This window comes from Monodelphis domestica, chromosome 3, assembly GCF_027887165.1.
Source record: "Monodelphis domestica isolate mMonDom1 chromosome 3, mMonDom1.pri, whole genome shotgun sequence".
Lineage (NCBI taxonomy): Eukaryota > Metazoa > Chordata > Mammalia > Didelphimorphia > Didelphidae > Monodelphis > Monodelphis domestica.
The window spans coordinates 513,918,896-513,940,412 of NC_077229.1; the positions used below are offsets into that span (position 1 = coordinate 513,918,896).

Consider the following 21,517-nt stretch of genomic DNA (forward strand, 5'->3'; position numbering starts at 1 on the left):
ACATTAAATAGTGGTTTGATACAGCTGGCAAACAATCGCCTAAAATGAGGTTTTGAGTAATTGTGAATGTTTCATTTGCATTATCTGTGCTATTCCAGTACTCATTATTTCCGAGGTTAGTGCCCCTCGGGCTCAGCCAAAGTTTTTCTCTCTATCTTCATGTGCCTCTTGCCCAGGTTTAGAAAGTGAGACAGGTAAGATAAAGGTGACTTGTTCATCTAGTGATGAAAGGAGCCATGATCCAGGAGGATGGAGGAGGCAGGACTGTTTTGACCCAGTAGTCAATGGGCTCTGGGGTTGGGGACAGGTACTTTTGTAATTTAGAAGGTTTTTCTTTTGAGTCTCTTTGGATTTGGGAATCCTCTTTGAAAAAACCCAATTGTTCCTAAAAAGAGTTTCCCCAACACAGCAGAAAAACAATTGCTTGATTACATGAGTTAATGGGGATATGATTGGGAATGTAGACTAACCGATTACCCTAGTGCAAATATCAATAATAGGGAAATAGGTCTTGATCAATGACACATGTAAGACCCAGTGGAATTGCACATGGGCTACCTGAGGGGGTGTGGGGAGGGGAAGAAAAGAACATGAATCTTGTAACCATGGAAAATGTCCTAAATTAATTAATTAAATAAAATTTTCAAAATTAAAAAAAGATTGTTTCATTATGCTTAAGCACAGGTTTGGATCACAGATACAAATAAATGAATAAATAAGCCTGAACCAAGATTAGGATCTAAGGAGGCCTTTTATGTACAAAATTACATCATATTGACAATGAAAGAATTATTTTACATTGTTAAAAAATAATAAAAGGAGTTTTCCCATTGGTTGAATTGTAACTAAATCCTAAGTGTTGGTGTGTGTGTTTGTGAGTCAGTCTGTCTTTCTGTTTATCTATCAGTCGGCTTGCGATCTGTCTTCCTAGACGATATTGTGGGCCACAGCTCAGAGAGGATCTAATTTCGTTTTGGTACCGTTATTTTTGTAATTTTGCATTTATTCAGCACTTTCCATGTCGCGTTGACTCAGGGTGGAGCAGAACCGATTTTCACCGAGAATTTTTTTTGTAGTTCAGTTTGATTTGCCCCTCTAAGGGCTGTGGGAGGGGAAGCAGAAGCAACTAAATGCTTCGGGTTTGGGCATCCCGGCTGTCACACCCTCTTTCCTTCTTTCCTCATCTCCCTCCCATCTCCTCCTCCTTTTTGCCCTCCTCCTTTCTTACCTCCCTCCTCCTGCCAGGCTGCAGTCGCGTGGCCCGGCGGGCGGCGCCAACGTCTGCCGAAAGGGCGCTAGCCGGCCCGGGCTTCGGCTGCCCAAGTTCCCGGGGGAAGCCCTGTTGCCAGGTTGAGTTTTCACGCCTCCTCCAGAGCGCAGATTGTCCGAAATGAAGGCGCCACCTCTGGCGCCCAGGCCAAGACCCGCCCCTCCAGACTCCAAGTACTCTCAGGTCCTCCCTCCCTCTGCTTCTTATCTTTGCGGTAGCCCCCTCCCAGTCTCTTCTCGGTCTTGCTCCTCTCGAGACCCACTTTCCCCGGGACTCACCCACTTCCTGCACCTGCAGTTGCTGCCCCAGAGTTGATACCCACGGCGCTGACCCCCAGGGAGCCCACCCATTCAGTTCAGAGTTCAGGAGAAGGCCAAATACCCCGCAACTGGAGCTCAATCCAGGCAGCGGGATGCAGAACTGTGGAGGCGGCCCCGTCGGGGGTGTCGGGAGCGTCGGGACCCGTAGAGCCTTCGACAGTATCTGTCCCAATAGGATGCTGGATCTGTCCAGCCGGCAGCTCAGGAAACCCGGGAAGTTGGAGAAGAAGGTGCGGAGAAGGGGTTGGAGGGGGGTATCTGGGAGCATACCCAGAGCTCTAGGGGAAGGTACTGGTGTCAGGTGAGTATGGGATGGGGAATGTCTGCGACTTTCCCGCATCGCTGTATCTCTCCCAATTCAGTTCGCGCCCCCGCGGAAGTTCTTTGGGAGTAGCAGTCCCATCTCTGTTTACACTGACCCCCCGGAGGCGGAGCTGGCAGGTTTGCCAGGTGAGCAAGACGCCCCAGGTTCAGAATATTTCTCCCAGCGGATATGACTTGGAATGCCCATTATGCCCAACTGCCCTAGTCTTTAGCTGCCGGTCCCATACCCGCCCCCAGCTCCGTCTCCTCTCCCTCAGACTTTGGCTAGTGGCTCTCTATCTGTCCATTTCAATTCTGGGAAGCAGGAAAAGGAGGAATGGGATGGAGGATGCCGTCTAGAGGAGACACGCATCTCGGGATCTGTACCCATGCCTCTGTCTGTCTCTTCCTTTCCCAGCCCTGACTACAATTGACTGGCAGGATTTCGCGGACTGTTGCTCTCTACTCCACCAGGGGAGCTCTCCCAGTTGTGATGCTGCGATTTCACAGGTACATCCTGTTCGGATTCGGACAGTCCTTCTGCATCCGTCCCTTCACCTCCCGTATCCCTAAACGCGGGCTCTGATACTCCAGGAATTCTTCCCATGTCTACCCTACCCAACTCGACTACATTCAAGGACTCATTTATTAAGCATCTTCTCTGTGTCAGGTACTATGCTAAGAGCTGAGGATGCAAACAGTTCTTGCCTGTAGTAAATAAATACCTCAGGGGCTCCTGGTGGTGACTTCTGCTTCTCTGAAGATGCTGGGTTTTGGCTGGATAAAGGATAGAAACAAACTGGAATGGCAAGTTAATTTAAAAAAAAACCCTCTTTTTGTTTTTCTGCTCCCTCCCCCTTTGACTCTTTCTAGTATGGACCTCGGTTTCCCCCAGACTGTTGTAAGCAACTCCAAATGAGGGGGTTTTGAGAGGAAAAAGGATAATTCCTAATATTTGCCACCTACCTCCTAGGCTAATGATAGGAAGGCAAAATATATAAACATTATTTGGGAATGGATTGGGAAGCTAAGTGGAGGGAGGAGAAATGTGATCCCTACTTGATTATTCTCTTTCTCCATCCATGCTGAGTCTAATCCCTTTCTTCCAGCAAAGACCCTGGGCTATCTTTCATTTAGGATGGGGATGCACCCCATTGAGGGAAGTGGAATAGGAGGGAGATATAGGTCTGAGAAGCATAAAGAAAGTGTGTGGTTAGGGTTATTTTATATAGACACAGCCTTATGATGTGGAGCAATGGTCTATGTTTCTGAGTCAAAACCTGGGCTGTGATGGTGATGGAAGGCTTTGCCATTAGTAACTTAGAATCTTTGACAAACAGTTCATAGACACACTTCAAATTCTAGATTCCTAAGTGTTTCCTTATCTGGTTCCATAGAGACTAGCAGGAATATGTTACTAAGGATAGAGAGCTCACTAGCCTCCATCTGAGCTAGCCATCTGCTCATCTCTTTGAAGAAGAGCGATCTAATGCCTTCAGCTCCCCTAAACCAAATGGAAATAGCTCTTGATCTCAAGTTTAGCAGTTCCCTAGTGCAAGCTGCTTCAGGGGGGCCAGGACTCTAGTGAGTTCAGCTTTCTGGATGGTCTGAAACCAATTTCAGCAGCCAGCCTTATGGTTTAAAAGGTGGAAATGCTCGGTGTAGGTGATATTTATAACTTTTCTTGGGTGGAGAGGTTTAAACTGTATGAGTGTGGTCGTACTACAAGACCTTGATGAGAGTATCACCAAGGGATCTACAGTTCTTCTAACTGCACAGGAAAATATTGTTCAAGTGCTCCTGAATTAAAGGGGAATCTCCAAAGGAAAGTCCCCCCTCTTCTATTAACATAGAAAGGCAAAAGAATCCTTTTGGAAATTTTTGCTGAGGGGATATATATTTTAATTTGTCATTATCATGGAGTAGAGGTATTTTATTTTTTCTTTAGGGGAGAAACACTACATTTTTCCTGAGGGGGAAGGAAAAGATGACACCAGAAAGAATAGTGGACTTGGAATCAGGAGACTTGGGTCGGGATCCTATCTCTGCACTCATAATTGTGCCTGCATCAGCTAGCTTCCAGCAGGTCTCCTCCTCAATGGTGAACTTGGGCTACCTAGTACTGTACTCTACCTTCTTCAGGATTGTCCTGGAACTCCTTGAGAAAGGTGTTATGAGAAAGGGGAGTTTCCAGGAGCGGCTTAGACTCCCAAGTCAGGTAGGGTGAAGTCGGATTGTACTAGGAAAAGAAGTCTGATTGAGGCCTGTGTTCTAGTCCTAGGTCTCTCACTAGTTAATTCAGTTACTATGGAGTTACTATTGTTAATCAATCCTACTATGTGCCCAGTCCTTAGTTTCCTCACATATAAAATGGATCAAATGACTTTTAGGTCCCTTCTAGATCCAGAGCATTTTATGATTATAAAATAAGCAAATATGCTGAGGTTGGCCTTCTTTCTCTGTGTTTCAGAGGAGGAATTAATAGTAACATAGACTTAGGCCTGAAAGAGAATTTATAGGCCATCAAGTCCAACATCCTCACTTTACAGATGTAGAACCTCAGACTGAGAGAAGGTAAATGACTTGTCCAGAGTCATAGAGCTTGTAAGTTTTTGAGGCAAAGTTTGAACTCAGGTCTTTCTGATTCCAAGACCATCACTTTATCCATTAAGCCATCTAGTTACTTTTATAAAGGGGAAGAACTCACTAGTGAAGAGCTGGGACTAATGGTGGACAAGATAGACAGTCACCAGATATAGCCAATAAATGCACTTTTTAAAATGCTGGAAAATTATTGGTACTCAAATGTCTGTAGCAAGTCCAATGAAGGCTCTGGCAACCACTAACACACAGAGGAAGCAATTTTCAGGATGGGTTTGGATCACCCAAATGTCTTTTCTCTGGTTTGGTCTTTTCTTTTCATTTCTTTTCTTTCCTATTCTTTTCAATGCTTTTCTTTTCTTTCCTATTCTTTTCTTTTCCTTCCTTCCTTCCTTCCTCCCTCCCTCCCTTCTTCCTTCCTTCCTTCCTTCCTTCCTTCCTTCCTTCCTTCCTTCCTTCCTTCCTTCCTTCCTTCCTTCCTTCCTTCCTTCCTTCCTTCCTTCCTTCCTTCTTTCTTCCTTTCTTCCTTCTTTCCTTCCTTCTTTCCTTCTTTCTTTCTTTCTTTCTTTCTTTCTTTCTTTCTTTCTTTCTTTCTTTCTTTCTTTCTTTCTTTCTTTCTTTCTTTCTTTCTTTCTTTCTTTCTTTCTTTCTTTCTTTCTTTCTTTCTTTCTTTCTTTCTTTCTTTCCTTCTTTCTTTCCTTCTTTCTTTCTTTCTTTCTTTCTTTCTTTCTTTCTTTCTTTCTTTCTTTCTTTCTTTCTTTCTTTCTTTCTTTCTTTCTTTCTTTCTTTCTTTCTTTCTTTCTTTCTTTCTTTCTTTCTTCTCAGTCACACAGCTAGGAAGTGTCTGAGGCTATATTTGAACCTAGGGTATTTTCTTAAACACTTAAAATTATACTCCTTAAAAAAGGGCTGACCCTAAGCAAGATTCAAAAGTGGACCACTTTTGTCTTTGATGTCCACATCTTTTCTCATTTCTGCCCACTCAACATACCCAGCCACACAACACACACTTTCAGCTATTCCTCTTTCAAGATACCAAGTACCATGGCACTATGGCTACCCAGATCTTCTAGCTCCTCTTAAGGAAAGTAATCTAATAAATTTGTGCACATTAAGGTGTTAAGGGATGTATATGATCTTGTTCTATGAGCTTTTGCATTTTAAAAAGAAGACCATGGGACAGCTAGGTGGCTCAGTAGATTGAGTCCTGGGCTCAAATCTGACCTCAGACACTTCCTAGCTGTGTGACCCTGGACAAGTCACTTAATCCCTATTGCCCAGTTCTTACAGCACTTCTGCCTTGGAACCAATACCAAGATGAAAGGTAAGGGTCTAAGAAAAAAGATTTCTAGGGAAGGGACAGTGAATGATTAAAGGTGGAATTCTGTGGAAATTAATTTGAGATGGGTGATGGTTTGAGTCATACCATTGTACTCAAGAGGAGGTTAATTTGTAACCCGAGGGGTTCAGTCTTTTAGTATTGAGAGGGGGAAAAGGAGTGGAGACCCCCCTTCTCAAAGCAGGGCTCAGGGGAGACAGCTGATGTTTAAAATTGGCTCAGAGAGAGAAGAGTGGGTTTGAAGATTTTCTCCCTTCTGCCTTCCCTCCTAATCTAAGGCTGATCTCCCAGATTCGCTCTTGTCCCTCTTGTCCCCCCTCCACTACTAGAGACCAAATGGTCTCCCTCTGATCTGATCACTCACACACAGCTTGGGGAAAAGATAAGTAGTTTAATGTCAACTTAACTCAATCAGGAAAATACAAAGGAAAAACTATCAAGGAAAGAATGAGAGAGGAAAGTGTGGAAAGGGGGTCCCTGTCTCTATCCAAAACCCTTTTTCTCCCTCCTCAAGTTTGGGGGGAACTCAGGCTTTGGCAGCCTGAGCCCCCTGAGAAAAAGTCAGGTTGACTCATCCTGGGTTTGGTCCCTTGGCCACAGTTCAGACTCAGGGCAACAGGAGCTGAGGTAAAAGTCAGACAGAGATTTAAAATGTCTTTCTTGGATTTCCTCTTCAATAGTATTTTCAATTGGGAAATGTTGGGGGGGAAAGATTTCCAGTCACCAGCAGGAAAAGTGGATAACCTTCAGGAGAAAGTCTTTTTCTACCTTTTCTCCTATGCTTCTCAAGACTGAGAGACCAACTCCTCTACCAGCCACGTCTTCTCCTCCTCAAGATTCCAAACTCCTGGGACCCTTCCCCGACGAGGTGATCAATTCCACACACTCTTCAGCCTGGCACTTCTTTAGTGCCAGCCTCTGTCACACCTTTGGACATATTTAGAAAGGAAAGCTCAATCTTCAGTTGTATTCTTTTTGTAAAAAGCAAAGATAAAAAAACAAATGAGTAATCAAAATTGCACAACATCCCCACTACCTTTCCTTCTGCCCTCCCATCATATATATATACACTTGACTTTTCAAGAATCAGCAAATTCTCTTTTCTAGTGACTGAGATGCTTTGGTTCTTCTCTCATAAGAGAAATTTGGAGAGATATGTTACTATTTTCAAGCTGCCTGTCTCTCCAAAAATTTCTCTTATGAGAAATATGAGAAAAAATAATTCGCATTTCTATATCTTATGAGGTTTAGAGTGCAAATATAGTTTACAAATGAGGAAGCTGAAGGTTAGAAAAAATGAGTGTCAGTCACACACACACACACACACACACACACACAGTCACAGGCTGGTAAGTGGAGGAGTTTGGACACAAGCCCAGCTTCTCTAACTCCCAAACTAGTGCTTTTTCTTACTGCATTTACTTGCTTCAGACTTGGGTCTGGAAGGGATTTTAGCTATCATCTAGATCCGACACCATTCTTAACCATTTTTTATGTGCTATTGGCACTTCTGGCAGAATGGATCCTTTCTCAAAATAATGTTTTTAAATACATAAAATAAAACAGGCTTCTATGTATTTTAAACCAATTATCTCGAAATAGTTATTAAAAAAAAAACCTTTTAAAAAGTTAACAGACACAACAACTGTAGTCTAGCCTCCTCTCCTCTAAAGAAGTCAAGGGAAGGACAATGAATTGCTCTGGGTGTCGGTGAGGTCTCTGAACTCCCAGGCTCTCATTCTTTCCATTAAGCCACAAGACTGCAGCATTGGCTTCTCCGGGAGGCTGTGAAATGTGCAGAGCGCGGTGTATCAGTTAGAATGGAACAGACAGTTAACAACAAGCCCCGCCCTCCAACGGAGGATCGCTTCTTAATTTCAGCAAATAGTTGGGCCAGCAGCCCCGATTCCTGTGGTTTGTTATTCCTCTGCGGTAACTACAGCGTTGGGTTCAAAGGGGGCCAGCCGATCGCTGCTTTCAGGCCTTGAACCCGACCTCAGGTGGATCCCGGACTGATACAAGTTGCCTGCCAGTCCCTGGGAAGGATTCAGGAGGCTGCAAGGGACTCTGGGTGCTGCACGTGTCTGCTGGGCACTCTGTGAGCTGGTGGAGAGGTTCGAGTTTCTAGTTAGTTTCACAGCCTCCTGGGGAATGTGCAGTACTGAGGGAGGAAGGTGGTTGGCTCGTGTGGCTGGCCAATAAGGTTTCAGCAGAGGCCAAGAGGTCCTCCAGAGTCTCAGACGCTGCGCGTGCCTCCAGCCAGAGGACAGCCCCACACCTGCTTGGACCCAGCCTCTGGGACCCGTGTGGTAGGAAGCCTGATAGCTGTGCCTCCATGCCCGACAGTAATGTCCGGATTTCGCCTTCTGATTAAGAAAGTTTGCCCTTGCATCCCTTATTATATATCTCTCCCTCCGCCCCCTGGCACTACAAGCCGGCTATTTGCAATGTGTAGGTAGGGGCTTGGATTTTCAGGTATGGCGGATTGTGTGAGTGAGTGAGTGAATGTGTGTGTGTGTGTGTGTGTGTGTGTGTGTGTGTGTGTGTGTGTGTGTGTGTGTGTGTGTGCGCGCGCGCGCGCGCGCGTGCAACTAGCCGTAGGGAACTGGATAAAGCAGCTGTGTATACTTAGGGCTGGTCAAAGACTAGTAGGATGCTTTAGGAGGATCTCATTAAGCTCAGTGCCTCGTTTCTACTTTCTTTCAGAACCACGGACCCCAAACAGAACCTGAATTCGATCTGCAGGATTTCAGGGATGCAGTGGATAACCTCATATCAGGCAAGTGGGATTTTGTAGTGGAAGAATGAGACTAGGTACCCTTCTAGGTCCACCATCCACTTGGAAACAGTGGCACAGCCTGCTGTTTATTTCTTCAGCTGGGTAATTCCTCTTCTGTTTCTGGCAAGAGGAGAAAACTTTTAAACAATCATGATAGCCCCAACTAGGAAGTGACAGTTAAAAAGAAAAATAGCTATTTTTGCATCTTGATAACCCCGCAACTTCTCTACCCTCTACCACTTCCAGACCGAGTTAGATGAATTGTTGCATCTTTTGCACTCCCTACATCGACAGGGCTCAGGATTAGTCTTTTCTGTGCAACTCCTTGAGTGAGTTATGATAAGAATGAGAAGCCTGAGGAGGAGAAAGAAATGTATATTAGGGTAATTTTATATAGTTCTAGCCTCATGTCTGAGGGCAAGCTCTCTGAGTCTTGAGTTCTTATCTTTAATAATGCCTTCCCTGCTTAAACTGCACAAGGAGACTAGAGGACCAAAAGAGATATGGTATGTAAAGGCTTTCTAAATCTTAAACGCTTTATAAATGTAAGTTATCCTTTTAGCTGCTCCTGAATCAAGGGGAAATCACTTCCATTCTATCCATTTTGGAGAAGGCAAACAGTCATAGAATCTCAAATGATGGACACTGGGACAAAGGGTTGTACCCTAATCACTTCTCTAATTCCTGTGGAGAATGGGGAATGGGGGTGGGGTAGATTCTCCAAATGTAATCTCTGAAAAGATATTGGAGATTTTAACCAGAAATCGGTTGTAACTTTTGTATTGGCACTGTCAGTGACACCTGATGCCCTTGTGTGTTGTCCCACAGACCCATCATCTTTGATGTCATCTCCCATGGGTCCTGAGGACTTTTCCTTCCCTTCCTGCGACGTTTCACCCTTTGGTTCCTGCATTTCTCCCAGACCGGAGCACCCTATGCCTCCTGTGAGCATTCAGGATGTTCCTCATCCTGAACAGTACTGGAAGGAAGTGGCCGACCAGAACCAGAAAGCCCTGGGAGATGCCCTGGTAGAAAATAATCAAGTAGGGAGAACAGAGCTCGAGGGTGGGGGTCTTGGGACCTGGAAATAGGGGAAACCGATTCAGATGCAGTGACATCTCCCCCAAGTCCTTTTCAGATCTCCAAAAGATAATTGGTGCTATTGAAGCTTCTTTCCCCACCCCACTGGAAGTGCCTTAATAATTTTGATAGTTCCTGCCCTCAATTCCTCCAAGCTCCATCTAGCTATGAAATCCAAATGGTAGAGATAAGATCCAAATCCTGTTAAATTGTTGGTGGAACTAGACTACTGTAAACTCACCCTTGACATTGGCATGTAAATGCTCTTGTGAGTTCATGTACCTGTTTATTTTTTCTTCTTTTGGTCCACACTGGTGATTTCAGTGGTGTGGGAAATTTCTTCCACCTTTGCAGATCAACAACACGCCTGTGATTTATAGCCTTAAAGAGTTAGTTAAAGCTCTCAGAGGTTGAGTGATTTGCTTATGGTCACAAAGTCAGTATTCTGAACATCCCAAAAGTCTTGGTGTGGCTTTAATTGCTTAAATCAGAACTAAAGATGAAAACTGCATTAAGTCTCTTGGGATTCTGTATATTACAGGCAGGATTTGAATCAATGTCTTTCTCAGAATGAGATTAACTTTCTAGCCACTATACCACCTGACTCTCTTGCTTTTTTCCTGTGCAATTATATTTACAATTTGAGATGCAATATTGTTAGAGATTGAATAGAACATATATTAAAAGTCTAAATTGTGCATGAGATGTTAAAAGATCTTATGAGGAAACAGAAAGGTGAAGGGAATGGCTAGTGGGGTCAGAGTTCTCTGAATCCAGGTCCAAGGCTCTTCTGCCATAGGACCATTGTGTAATAGAAATGATACTGGTGCTTGGCAAGTTGTAGTAAATAGATACTCTGGTGTGACTAGAGAGATAGTAGGGGAAACCTCAGGGTGCCTAGTTGTAATAGGGAGATATTGGAAGAATTCTTGAGGGTGGCTATCAATTCCCTAAATGACTAATTGATTAATATTTTTCCTACCTGCCTCCTCCCTCAATAACTCCCTTCACCTACCACTTCTTCTGAAGCCTCAAGCTTTGCCCCTCCCCCTACTTCCCTGAGTAGATTATGAGGTCTAAGAGATCTTTTCTCTTTCCTTTTTCAAGTAAGGGGGTTTATTGGGGAAGATAGGACAAGGATGGAAGATGAGGTGAGAGGGATGGGGTTATCCCTAATCTATAATGAGGGTTAGGAGGATTTTGAGAAATGTCAGTCCTGTTACAGCTGTGACACAAAAGTCTGTCAGGGAGTTATGAAGGACAATTGATTTTCTTCTGTCTTCTTCTAAGCAGCCCAGTATATAATGGTCAGTCACTAACATCAGCCACACCAAAGCCTCAGCCTGGGTCAGAAAAAGCCAGTCTTTCCCTTGGTCAGAAGCCAAGGAAGTCTCCATTCATCTGCTGGCTAGGCTCCAACTGTTTTTCCTGGGAACATTCCAAGTGGAATGTTCACCTTTTGATTGACAGATGAGGTCCTTTATGTTGCATGCTTGTCTTGGCTTGTAAATCCTCTCCTTTACAATTCATCCTTTTTTTCAAAAAAGAAATTCGCATCTGGGAATTTCAATGTTAATAATAAATTAATAATAACATATAATTTATTATTATAATTAATAATAAATTAGTTCATTAGTAAATTAGTATTTACATATGTACATCATTTTAGATTTCTGTGCAAACTCATGCAGATAAGAAATATCTTTATCTGTTAGAATTTTCCACAGAAATTTGAATCATATATGTCTTTGTTATGCAACTAAGCATGTTGTATGCTTACCCGTTCCATGAGATATCTTCCTAAAGTGTAATTCTATGTATCATATATGTTATGTTAACATGTATGATGCATTCTTACATATTCTTATGATCAAAAGTTCCAAAATTTCAAAGTCCTTCCATGTCCTTTTATGTTGCTTGTATAAACTCTTTCTTCATCTCTGGTCCTCTGTCTGGTCAATAGTATCTATTACATTAGTATCTCCCTATTACAACTAGGCACCCTGAGTATCTCTCTAGTCACACCAGAGTATCTATTTACTACAACTTGACAAGCATCAGTATCATTTCTATTACAATTGGCACTCGGAAAAACTGACCGAACCCCACATTCCTTAAATCTTGGCTTCCCAAAGTCCACTCCCTCAGGAATGTATGATGTGTCTGTGACCATCTTGAAATCCTCTTTGTGCTTTCCCCCCTGCCTGGCAGCTGCACGTGACACTGACCCAGAAGCAGGAGGAGATTGCATCCTTGAAGGAAAGGAACATTCAGTTGAAGGAGCTGGCCAGCCGGACTCGACACCTGGCTTCTGTCCTTGATGTAAGTGGGGGCGATGGCTGGGGTTTAGGAAGAGTAATCGAGAGGAAGGACCAGTAATATCTTAGCTCCACCATAGCCACTTGTTCACCAAGGACTGTGCTGGAGCAAGCTCCAACCGGCTTTCAAGAGATTGCTAAAATGGGCAAACTTTACAATATCAGTCCTCAATGGATTGTTTTGTTGATTTCCAGATTTAAGAAGGTGTTAATAATGCAGATTAAAATGAAAGCAGAGACCTCACCTCCTCGTTAAACATTTACCAGCACCCCTCTGTTTGGCTCTGTAAACATGACTTGCCTTCAGCAGGAGTGCAGTAAACCGCTCTGGGAGGGTCATCACCAAACTGGAGACTTGGTGACTGGAGGCTGATCACAATAATAACTAGCATTTTATAGGGCTTTAAGGTTTAAATGCTTTTCATCACTGAACTCATTCGAGCCTTACACTGCCTCAGGCTGCTCTTCTGTAGATGCCCATTTCCCATCCCACGGAAAGGATAGAAGGGGATATTCTCAGTTGCCCTGGGCGGGACTGCTCATTCTGCGCTCTGTCCCCGTTTGTCTGTGCGCTACTCCCAGAAGCCAGTTTACCCTTGAAGCCAAGAGGCCAGACTAGACTCAACTCCCTTTTCCCCTAAAATCACAGAAACTGATGATCACCCAGGCCCAGGATTGTCTGGCGGCCCCGGAACCCTTCCTGCTCAAAGCCTCGGCCAAGAGGAGCCTGGAGGAGCTGCTCACCGCCAGCGGCCAGGATGGCGCCGAGGTGGATGCAATGCTGCGGGCGATCTCGGAGCAGTGCGACGCGGCTCTGCAGAGTCGGGACACTAAGCGGCCCAGGCTGCAGCCGGGAGCCCCGGACACAGACTCTACTCCGGCGGTGCCCCTGCACGGAGCCTTCCGCGGTCTGCAGGCAGACCTTCCGCAGAGATCCCTGAACCTGAGCCATAGCGAGCTGGAGGACGGCGACTCCTTCAGCACCCCTATTCGCGACCACAGCACCATCCGTACTCTGGCGTTCCCCCAGGGCAATGCCTTTACTATACGGACCGCCAGCGGGGGCTACAAATTCCGCTGGGTTCCTAGCTGAGCTCGGGAAAAGAAAGGGCCTCCGTTTTGTACAGTTTTAACCGCCCTCTGTCTGACACCGGGACGCATGCCTGCGCGAGCACAGTGTTTTGTGCTGCGCCTGTCTCGAAAACCTCACCTTTGGCGAAGACCTCTGTCTATCCTACCCGGCCAATGCATCCCTCTTCCAGTCTCGGGGATTTTGTTGTTGGGAAATAAATCAGCTTGTGGGAATACACTTTTATTTCAAAATCTAGTAGAAAATACGGTAGTATACCAGCTCCCCCTTTTAAAAGGGGCGGGGGAAGGGGAACAGGATCCAAAGATGTAGTGCCATCACTTTTTAAATCCCGCATTATTCTGAACGAGAATCATAGGTATTTCTTTTTCTTTCTTTTTTTTTAAATTTCAGTTTATTTATTTATTTTTGGTTACAATACTTAGTTTATTTCCCTCCTTCCCCTCCACCCACCCTTCCCGCAGCCCACACGCAATTTCACTGGGTATTACTTGTGTCCTTGATCAGAACCCATTTCCATGTTGGTCTTTGCACTAGGATGTTCATTTAGAGTCTACATCCCCAACCATATGCCTTCAACCCATGTATTCAAGCAGTTGATTTTCTTCTGTGTTTCTACTCCCACAGTGTTTCTTCTGAATGTGGATAGTGTTCTTTTTCATAGGTTCCTCCAAGTTGTTCAGGGTCACTGCATTGCCACTAATGGAGAAGTCCATTATGTTTGATTGTACCACAGTGTATCAGTCTCTGTGTATGATGTTCTCCTGGTTCTGCTCCTCTCACTCTGCATCACTTCTTGGAGGTTGTTCCAGTCTCCATGGAATTCCTCCACTTTATTATTCCTTTTTGCACAATAGTATTCCATCACCAACAGATACCACAATGTGTTCAGCCATTCCCCAATTGAAGGGCATCCCCTCATTTTCCATTTTTTTTTTGCCACCACAAAGAGAGCAGTTATGAATATTCTTGTACTTGTATTTTTCCTTATTATCTCTTTGGAGTACAAACCCAGCAGTGCTATGGCTGGATCAAAGGGCAGACAGTCTCTTATCTCCCTTTGGGCATAGTTCCAAATTGCCCTCCAGAATGGTTGGATCAATTCACAACTCCACCAGCAGTGAATTAATGTCCCAACTTTGCCACACCCCCTCCAGCATTCATTACTTTCCTTTGCTGTCATGTTAGCTAATCTGCTAGGTGTGAGGTGATACTTCAGAGTTGTTTTGATTTGCATCTCTCTGATTATTAAAGATTTAGAACACTTTTTCATGTGCTTATTAATAATTTTGATTTCTTTAACTGAAAATTGCCTATTCATATCCCTTGCCCATTTATCAATTGGAGAATGGCTCAATTCTTTGTACTTTTTGATTGGTTTACCTCTTTATAAATTTGAGTAATTAGACCTTTGTCAGAGGTTTTTGTAATGAAGATTGTTTCCCAATTTGTTGCTTCCCTTCTAATTTTGGATACATTAGTTTTGTTTGTACAAAACCTTTTTAATTTGATGTAATCAAAACTATTGATTTTACATTTTGTTATTTCTTCTAGCTCTTACTTGGTTTTAAAGTCTTTCCTTTCCCAAAGATCTGACAAGTATACTATTCTGTATTTGTCTAATCTGCTTATAGTTTCCTTCTTTATATTCAGGTCATTCACTCATTCTGAGTTTATCTTGGTGTAGGGTGTGAGATATTGATCCAAACCTAATCTCTCCCATACTGTCTTTCAATTTTCCCAGCAGTTTTTATCAAATAATGAGTTTTGATCCCCAAAAGCTGGGATCTTTGGGCTTATCATAGACTATCTTGCTGACATCATTCACCCCAAGTCTCTTCTGCTGATCCTCCTTGCTGTCTCTTAGCCAGTACCAAATTATTTTGATGACCACTGCTTTATAGTATAGTTTGAGATCTGGGACTGCAAGTTCTCCTTCCTTTGCATTTTTTTTTCATGATTTCCCTGCATATCCTTGATTGTTTGTTCTTCCAAATGAACTTCGTTAAGGTTTTTTTTAATTCAGTAAAAAAGTTTTTTGGTAGTTCAATGGGTATGGCACTAAATAAGTAAATTAACTTGGGCAGGATTGTCTTTTTTATTATGTTAGCTTGTCCTACCCATGAGCAATCAATGTTTCTCTAATTGTTTAGATCTAGTTTTAATTGTGTGGAGAGTGTTTTGTAGCTGTGTTCATATAGTTCCTGTGTTTGTCTTGGCAGATAGATTCCTTAGTATTTTATATTGTCTAGGGTGATTTTAAATGGAATTTCTCTTTCTAATTCTTGCTGCTGAAATGGGTTGGAGATATATAGAAATGATGATGACTTATGCAGGTTTATTTTGTATCCTGAGATTTTGCTAAAGTTGTTGATTATTTCAACTAGCTTTTTGGTTGATTCTCTAGGATTCTTTAAGTAGACCATCATATCATTCGCAAAGAGTGATAGCTTGGTCTCCTCATGGCCAATTTTAATACCTTCAATTTCTTTTTCTTCTCTAATTGCTACTGTTAGTGTTTCTAGTACAATGTTAAATAATAGAGGTGATAATGGGCATCCTTGTTTCACTCCTGATCTTATTGGGAAGGCTTCTAGTTTGTCCCCATTGCAGATGATGTTTGCTGATGGTTTTAGATATATCCTGTTTATTATTTTTAGGAAAGGCCCTTCTATTCCTATACTTTCTAGTGTTTTCAATAGGAATGGGTGTTGTATTTTATCAAAGGACTTTTCTGCATCTATTGAGATAATCATGTGATTTTTGTAGGTTTTCTTGTTAATATAGTCAATTATGTGGATGGTTTTCCTAATATTGAACCATCCTCGCATTCCTGGTATAAGTCACACCTGGTCATAATGAACAACCCTTGTGATGACTTGTTGGAGTCTTTTTGCTAGTATCCTATTTAAGATTTTTGCATCTATATTCATTAAGGAGATTGGTCTATAGTTTTCTTTCTCTGTTTTTGACCTGGCTGGTTTTGGGATCAGTACCATATTTGTGTCATAAAATGAATTTGGTAGAACTCCTTCTTTGCTTATTCTGTCAAATAGTTTGTATAATATTGGGATTAGTTGTTCTTTGAATGTTGGATAGAATTCATTTGTGAATCCATCTGGACCTGGGGATTTTTTCTTAGGGAGTTCTTTGATGGCTTGTTCAATTTGTTTTTCTGATATGGGGTTGTTTAGGTAGTCTATTTCTTCCTCTGTTAGTCCAGGCAATTTATATTTTTGTAAGTATTCATCCATGTCACCTAGATTGCCATATTTGTTGCCATATAATTGGGTATAATAGTTTTTAATGATTGCCTTCATTTCCTCTTCATTAGAGGTGAGGTCTCCTTTTCATCTTGGATACTGTCAATTTGGTTTTCTTATTTCCTTTTTTTAGTTAGACTGACCAGTACTTTGTCTATTTTATTTGTTTTTTCAAAGTACCAGCTTCTAGTCTTATTTATTAAATCAATAGTTATTTGACTTACAATTTTATTAATTTCTCCTTTGATTTTTAGAATCTCTAATTTAGTCTTCATTGAGGATTTTTAATTTGTTCAATTTCTAGTTTTTTTAATTTGCAGACCCAATTCATTGACCTCTGCCCTCCCCAATTTGTTAATATATGAACTCAAGGATATAAATTTGCCCCTAAGTACTGCTTTGGCTGCATCCTATAGGTTTTGAAAGAATGCCTCATCATTGCCATTTTTTCCAATGAAAGTATTAATTGTTTCTATTATTTGTTCTCTAACTGGTTTGGGAGAATCATATTGTTTAATTTTTAATTAATTTTTGACTTACCTCTCAATGTACCCTTACTAATTATTATGTTCTTTGCACTGTGATCTGAGAAGGTTGCATTTATTTTTTCTGCTCTTTTGCACTTGTTTGCAATGTTTTTATGCCCTAATACATGGTCAATTTTTGTGAAAGTACCATGTGCTGCTGAAAAGAAGGTGTATTCCTTTTTGTCCCTATTTATTTTTCTCCATGTATCTACTAACTCTAATTTTTCTAAGATTTCATTCACTTCTCTTACTTCTTTCTTATTTATTTTTTGGTTTGATTTATCTAGTTTGGATAGAGGAAGGTTCAGGTCTTTCACTAGTATAGTTTTTCTATCTATTTCATCCCTGAGTTCCACTAGTTTCTCCTTTAGAAATTTGGATGCTATGCGATTTGGCGCATACATGTTGAGTACTGATATTTCCTCATTGTCTATACAGCCTTTTATCCGGACGTAATTACCTTCCCTATCTCTTTTAGCTAGATATATTTTTACTTTGGCTTTGTTTGATATCATGATTGCGACTCCTGCCTTCTTTTTATCAGTTGATGCCCAATAGATTTGGCTCCACCTTCTTACTTTCACCCAATGTGTATCTACCTTCCTCATGTGTGTTTCTTGTAGACAGCATATGGTAGGGTTTTGGATTCTTATCCACTCTGCTATTCGCTTGCATTTTATGGGTGAGTTCATTCCATTCACATTCAGAGTTATGATTACCAGATGTGTATTTCCCAGCTTTTTGATTTCTACTCCTAGTCCTGCCTTTTCTTTTTCACTATTTCCTTCTACACCAATGTTTGTTTTTAATCAGTCCCCCTAGTTCCCACCCTTATTTTACTTCCCTTTCTACTCCCTCCCTTCTTATTCCCCCCCTAATTTTCTTTGCAGTCTTTTTAAAACTTGCCCCCCACCTTCTCCCTTCCTTGTACTGCTTCCCTCCCCACCAGTCCATTTGTTACCCTTCTATTCCCCTATAGGGCACAAATGTATTCTTTGCCCCAATGGATTGGATTGTTCTTCCCTCTTTGGGTCAGTTTCAATGCATATAAGAGTTGAGTATTTCCTATCTCCAACCTCTTTACCCTTCCAGTGTATTGATGTTCTCCCCCCTCCCACCATGAACTTTTTTGTGACATATAAATTTACCCCCTTTTGTTTCTTTTCCCATTTCTTTTAGTATTAACCTCTTTTTAGCTCTAATTGTATATATATGTACACATATGTGTATTTATGCATACATATATCTATATACCTATTTATGTCTTGTTATTTCATCCTATACAGTTTGTCACTGTTCCTTTTAAGTGTAATTCTTCTAGCTGCCCAGATGATGCCAACAGTTTTTAAGAGTTACCAATGATCTCTTTTCTTATAGGGATACATATCATTTTAACTTATTGAGTCTCTTAAAAAAGTGTTTGTTTTGTTTTGTTTTTCTTTTTTCCCTCTTTTTAAAATTAGCTTTTGATGGTTCTCTTGAGTTCATCAAATTTTCTGTTCAGATCAGGTCTTTTCTTTACAAATTCTTGGAATTCTTCTATATTTTTGAATGACCATACTTTCCCCTGTAAGAATATAGTCAGTTTTGCTGGGTAGTTGATTCTTGGTTGTACACCTAGTTCCCTTGCTTTCCAGAATATCATATTCCATGCCTTTGGGTGCTTCAGTGTAGATGCAGCCAGATCCTGTGTTATCCTCACTGTGGTTCCATGGTATCTGAATGACTTCTTCTTGGCATCTTGTAATATTTTTTCTTCAGTCTGATAGTTCTTGAATTTGACTATAACATTCTTGGGTGTTGTCAGTTGGGGATTAAGTACAGGAGGTGATCTGTGGATTCTATCAATCTCCACTTTTCCCTCTTGTTCTAGAATATCGGTGTAGTTTTCTTGGAAAAATTCCTGTAGTATTATGTCCAGCCTTTTTCTTTTGTCATGGTCTTCTGGTAGACCAATGATTCTTAAATTGTCTCTCCTCGAATGATTTTCTAAATCCTCTGTTTTGTGAATGACATGCTTCATATTTTCCTCAAATTTTTTTTCATTCTTTTGGTTGTTTTATAGTGTCCTGCTGCCTTGTGAGGTCACTTAATTCTAGTTGTTGTATTCTGGTTCTTAAAGACTGGATTTCATCCCTGGCTTTTTGGTCATCCTTCTCCTTCTGGTCTGATTTTTCTTTGGAGGTTATCTTTCATACTCTTTACCTCATCTCTCATCTCCTTTGCCTCATCTTTCATCTCCTTTACCTCATTTTGAAGCTGGTTGATTTTGGCTTTCAAGACACTATTTTCTGTTTCCAGATGACTTATCTCAGTTTTTAAGTTCTTTTCCCAGTTGTCTTCAGTCTCTCTTAATTGTGTTTTGAATTGCATTTCGAGTTCTTCTAATGCTTGTATCCAATTTGCCGGTATTTCTGATTTATCGTTTGCTGATCCCTCCCCCTCTGTTCTGTTTGCTCTTTGCTCATTGTCTGTACAGAAGCTGTCTATTGTAATTTCTTTATTCTTTTTCTGTTGTTTGCTCATATTTATCCCTTCTTCACTCCTTGTATTTGTCTGTGTTCTTGCTCCTCTCATTTTTTTGTTTTTGGGAGTTTCTGTCAGTCTCTCATCTTGGAGCTTTGACAGAAGATCTCTTCCTGCAGTCTGTGGGAGAGGGGTGTTGGAGTTTGAGCTTCCCTGTCCTCTGGAGGTTTTTAATTGGATTAAATTAAAGTTCAGCAGTCTGTGAGGGAGGGGTGTTAGAGTTTGGGCTTCCCTCACCTCTGAAGACTTTTGATGGGATTAAATTCAGCTGGGTTGGGCTGGATGTGCTCTGAGGCCAAAACCTCTTGGAAGGCATGAGCATATGGATGGTCTCTGCCGCTGTGACCAGGCTGCCTGTTCTTCACTTCCTCTCCAGCTCCTTCCCTGCTGCCTGCATTCAATGCTCTGAGCCTGGCACAGCCCTGCCTGCAAGGTATTCCCTCCAGACCAGAGCCTTTGCCAGCCCAGAGGTGTAGTGCTCTAGGAGGGGAATAGTCCTGGGACTTTCCTTCTGCCTTCCCCTTAAACCCAAGTGTTCTCAGATTCCGGCTTTTAGGGGGAGTGTACCTTTTGGATTGAGTCCAGCAGGAGGGTTCCTTGGCTGTGTCCTGTTGTTAGGTTTGATTTTCAGTCCCCTACAAGCATTCAGCTTGTGATCAGTAAGGAAGGGTTTTCAGAGGTCTGAACTTCTGCTGCTTCTAAGCTGCCATCTTGACTCTGCCTTGAATCATAGGGATTAAAAAAAAAGCTTGGAAAGCATCTTAAAGTCCAATCCTTTCATTTTACAATGAATGAAACTGAGGTCTGGAGTTTAGGAACTGGTCCAAGGTCACACAACTAAGTTAATGACTACTAGGATTAGATCCCAGGTTTCCTGATTTAGAAGCCAAGTGGTCTTCATGTTTTGTTTTGTTTTTATTCAGTTAGTTGTTTCTGACTCTTCTTGACCCCATTTGGGGTTTTCTTGGCAGAGATACTGGAGTGGTTTGCCAGTTCCTCCTCCAGCTCATTTTACGGATGAGAAAAGTGAGGCAAACAGGGTTAAGTGAATTACCCAGGGTCACACTATTAGTAAGGGTCTGAGGCTGGTTTTAATTTTGGGTCTTCTTGACTCCAGGCCTAGAACTCTAATAACATAGCCCCCTGGATGCCTGTCTTCATAGTAGGTATTTAATAAATACTAGTTCTTTTTTCTTCTGTGTTATTCCACTTTCCCTCCTGTTGGAAGGAAATGTAGTTTTTTCAAACTATTATTTCAGCCAGTGATAGAAGGAAGAAAAGATAAGAAGAATGATGAAACTATGCCTTGAGAAAGGAAATGGCAGATGTTGTATCTCAAAAGCAAAGCATAATATAATTATATCTGGCACCTAAAACTTAATGCAATTTTAAGCTTTAATAGTTGGAAAAGACTATCTGGTCCAATCCTCTCATTAAAAGATAAGGAACCTGAGATTTGATGAGTTGCCCAAGGTTATACAGATGAGCACCAAAGTCAGGATTTGAACCCACATCCTCTGACTCCACAACTAGTGCTCCTTCATTTGTACTGGCTGCCCCCACCCTCAATTTATGTCTGAGGAAACTGAATTGATCAGCCCAAGTCACACAGGGATCATGTAACAGAGTCAGAATTTGAACTCAGCTCCTTTAATTGTTTTTGCTTGAGATAGACACAAATATATTTTACTTCTACATGATATAAGTACATTTGTTTAAAAAGATCATTTGTGTACCTTTGTGTGATTTAATATAAATGTTTGCATATAAAAATGTTATTTTTAAAAATTTGAACTACATAAAAATGACTCGTTCCTCTTCTATACTTTAGAAGATTGAGTACCATGGTGTGCTTACTATTCCCAGTCATAAAGCAACCCTTCCCTGTCTTGTTTTTGCTATTCAATTGTTTTTCAGTCATGCCCTACTCTTCGTGATCCCATACATAGGATTTTCTTGGCAAAGATACTGGAGTGGTTTGTCAGTTCCTTCTTCAGCCCATTGTCCAGATGACAAAACTGAGGTGAATAGCATGAAGTGACTTGCCCAGAGTTACACAGCTAGTAAGTGTCAAGGTCAGATTTGAACTCAGTATGAGTTT

The 21,517-nt window shown here is 41.8% G+C and overlaps 1 protein-coding gene across 1 annotated transcript; it reads left to right on the plus strand.

The window, feature by feature from the left end:
• Positions 1–1,291: 1,291 nt before the first annotated feature.
• MCIDAS (multiciliate differentiation and DNA synthesis associated cell cycle protein) lies at positions 1,292–21,206 on the plus strand. Its single transcript, XM_001380955.4, has 7 exons — positions 1,292–1,820; positions 1,953–2,040; positions 2,312–2,403; positions 8,540–8,612; positions 9,441–9,655; positions 11,904–12,014; positions 12,660–21,206. Exons 1-7 carry the CDS (start codon positions 1,683–1,685, stop codon positions 13,101–13,103), a joined length of 1,161 nt encoding a protein of 386 aa, XP_001380992.2. The 5' UTR covers positions 1,292–1,682; the 3' UTR covers positions 13,104–21,206.
• The last annotated feature ends 311 nt before the right edge of the window (positions 21,207–21,517 follow it).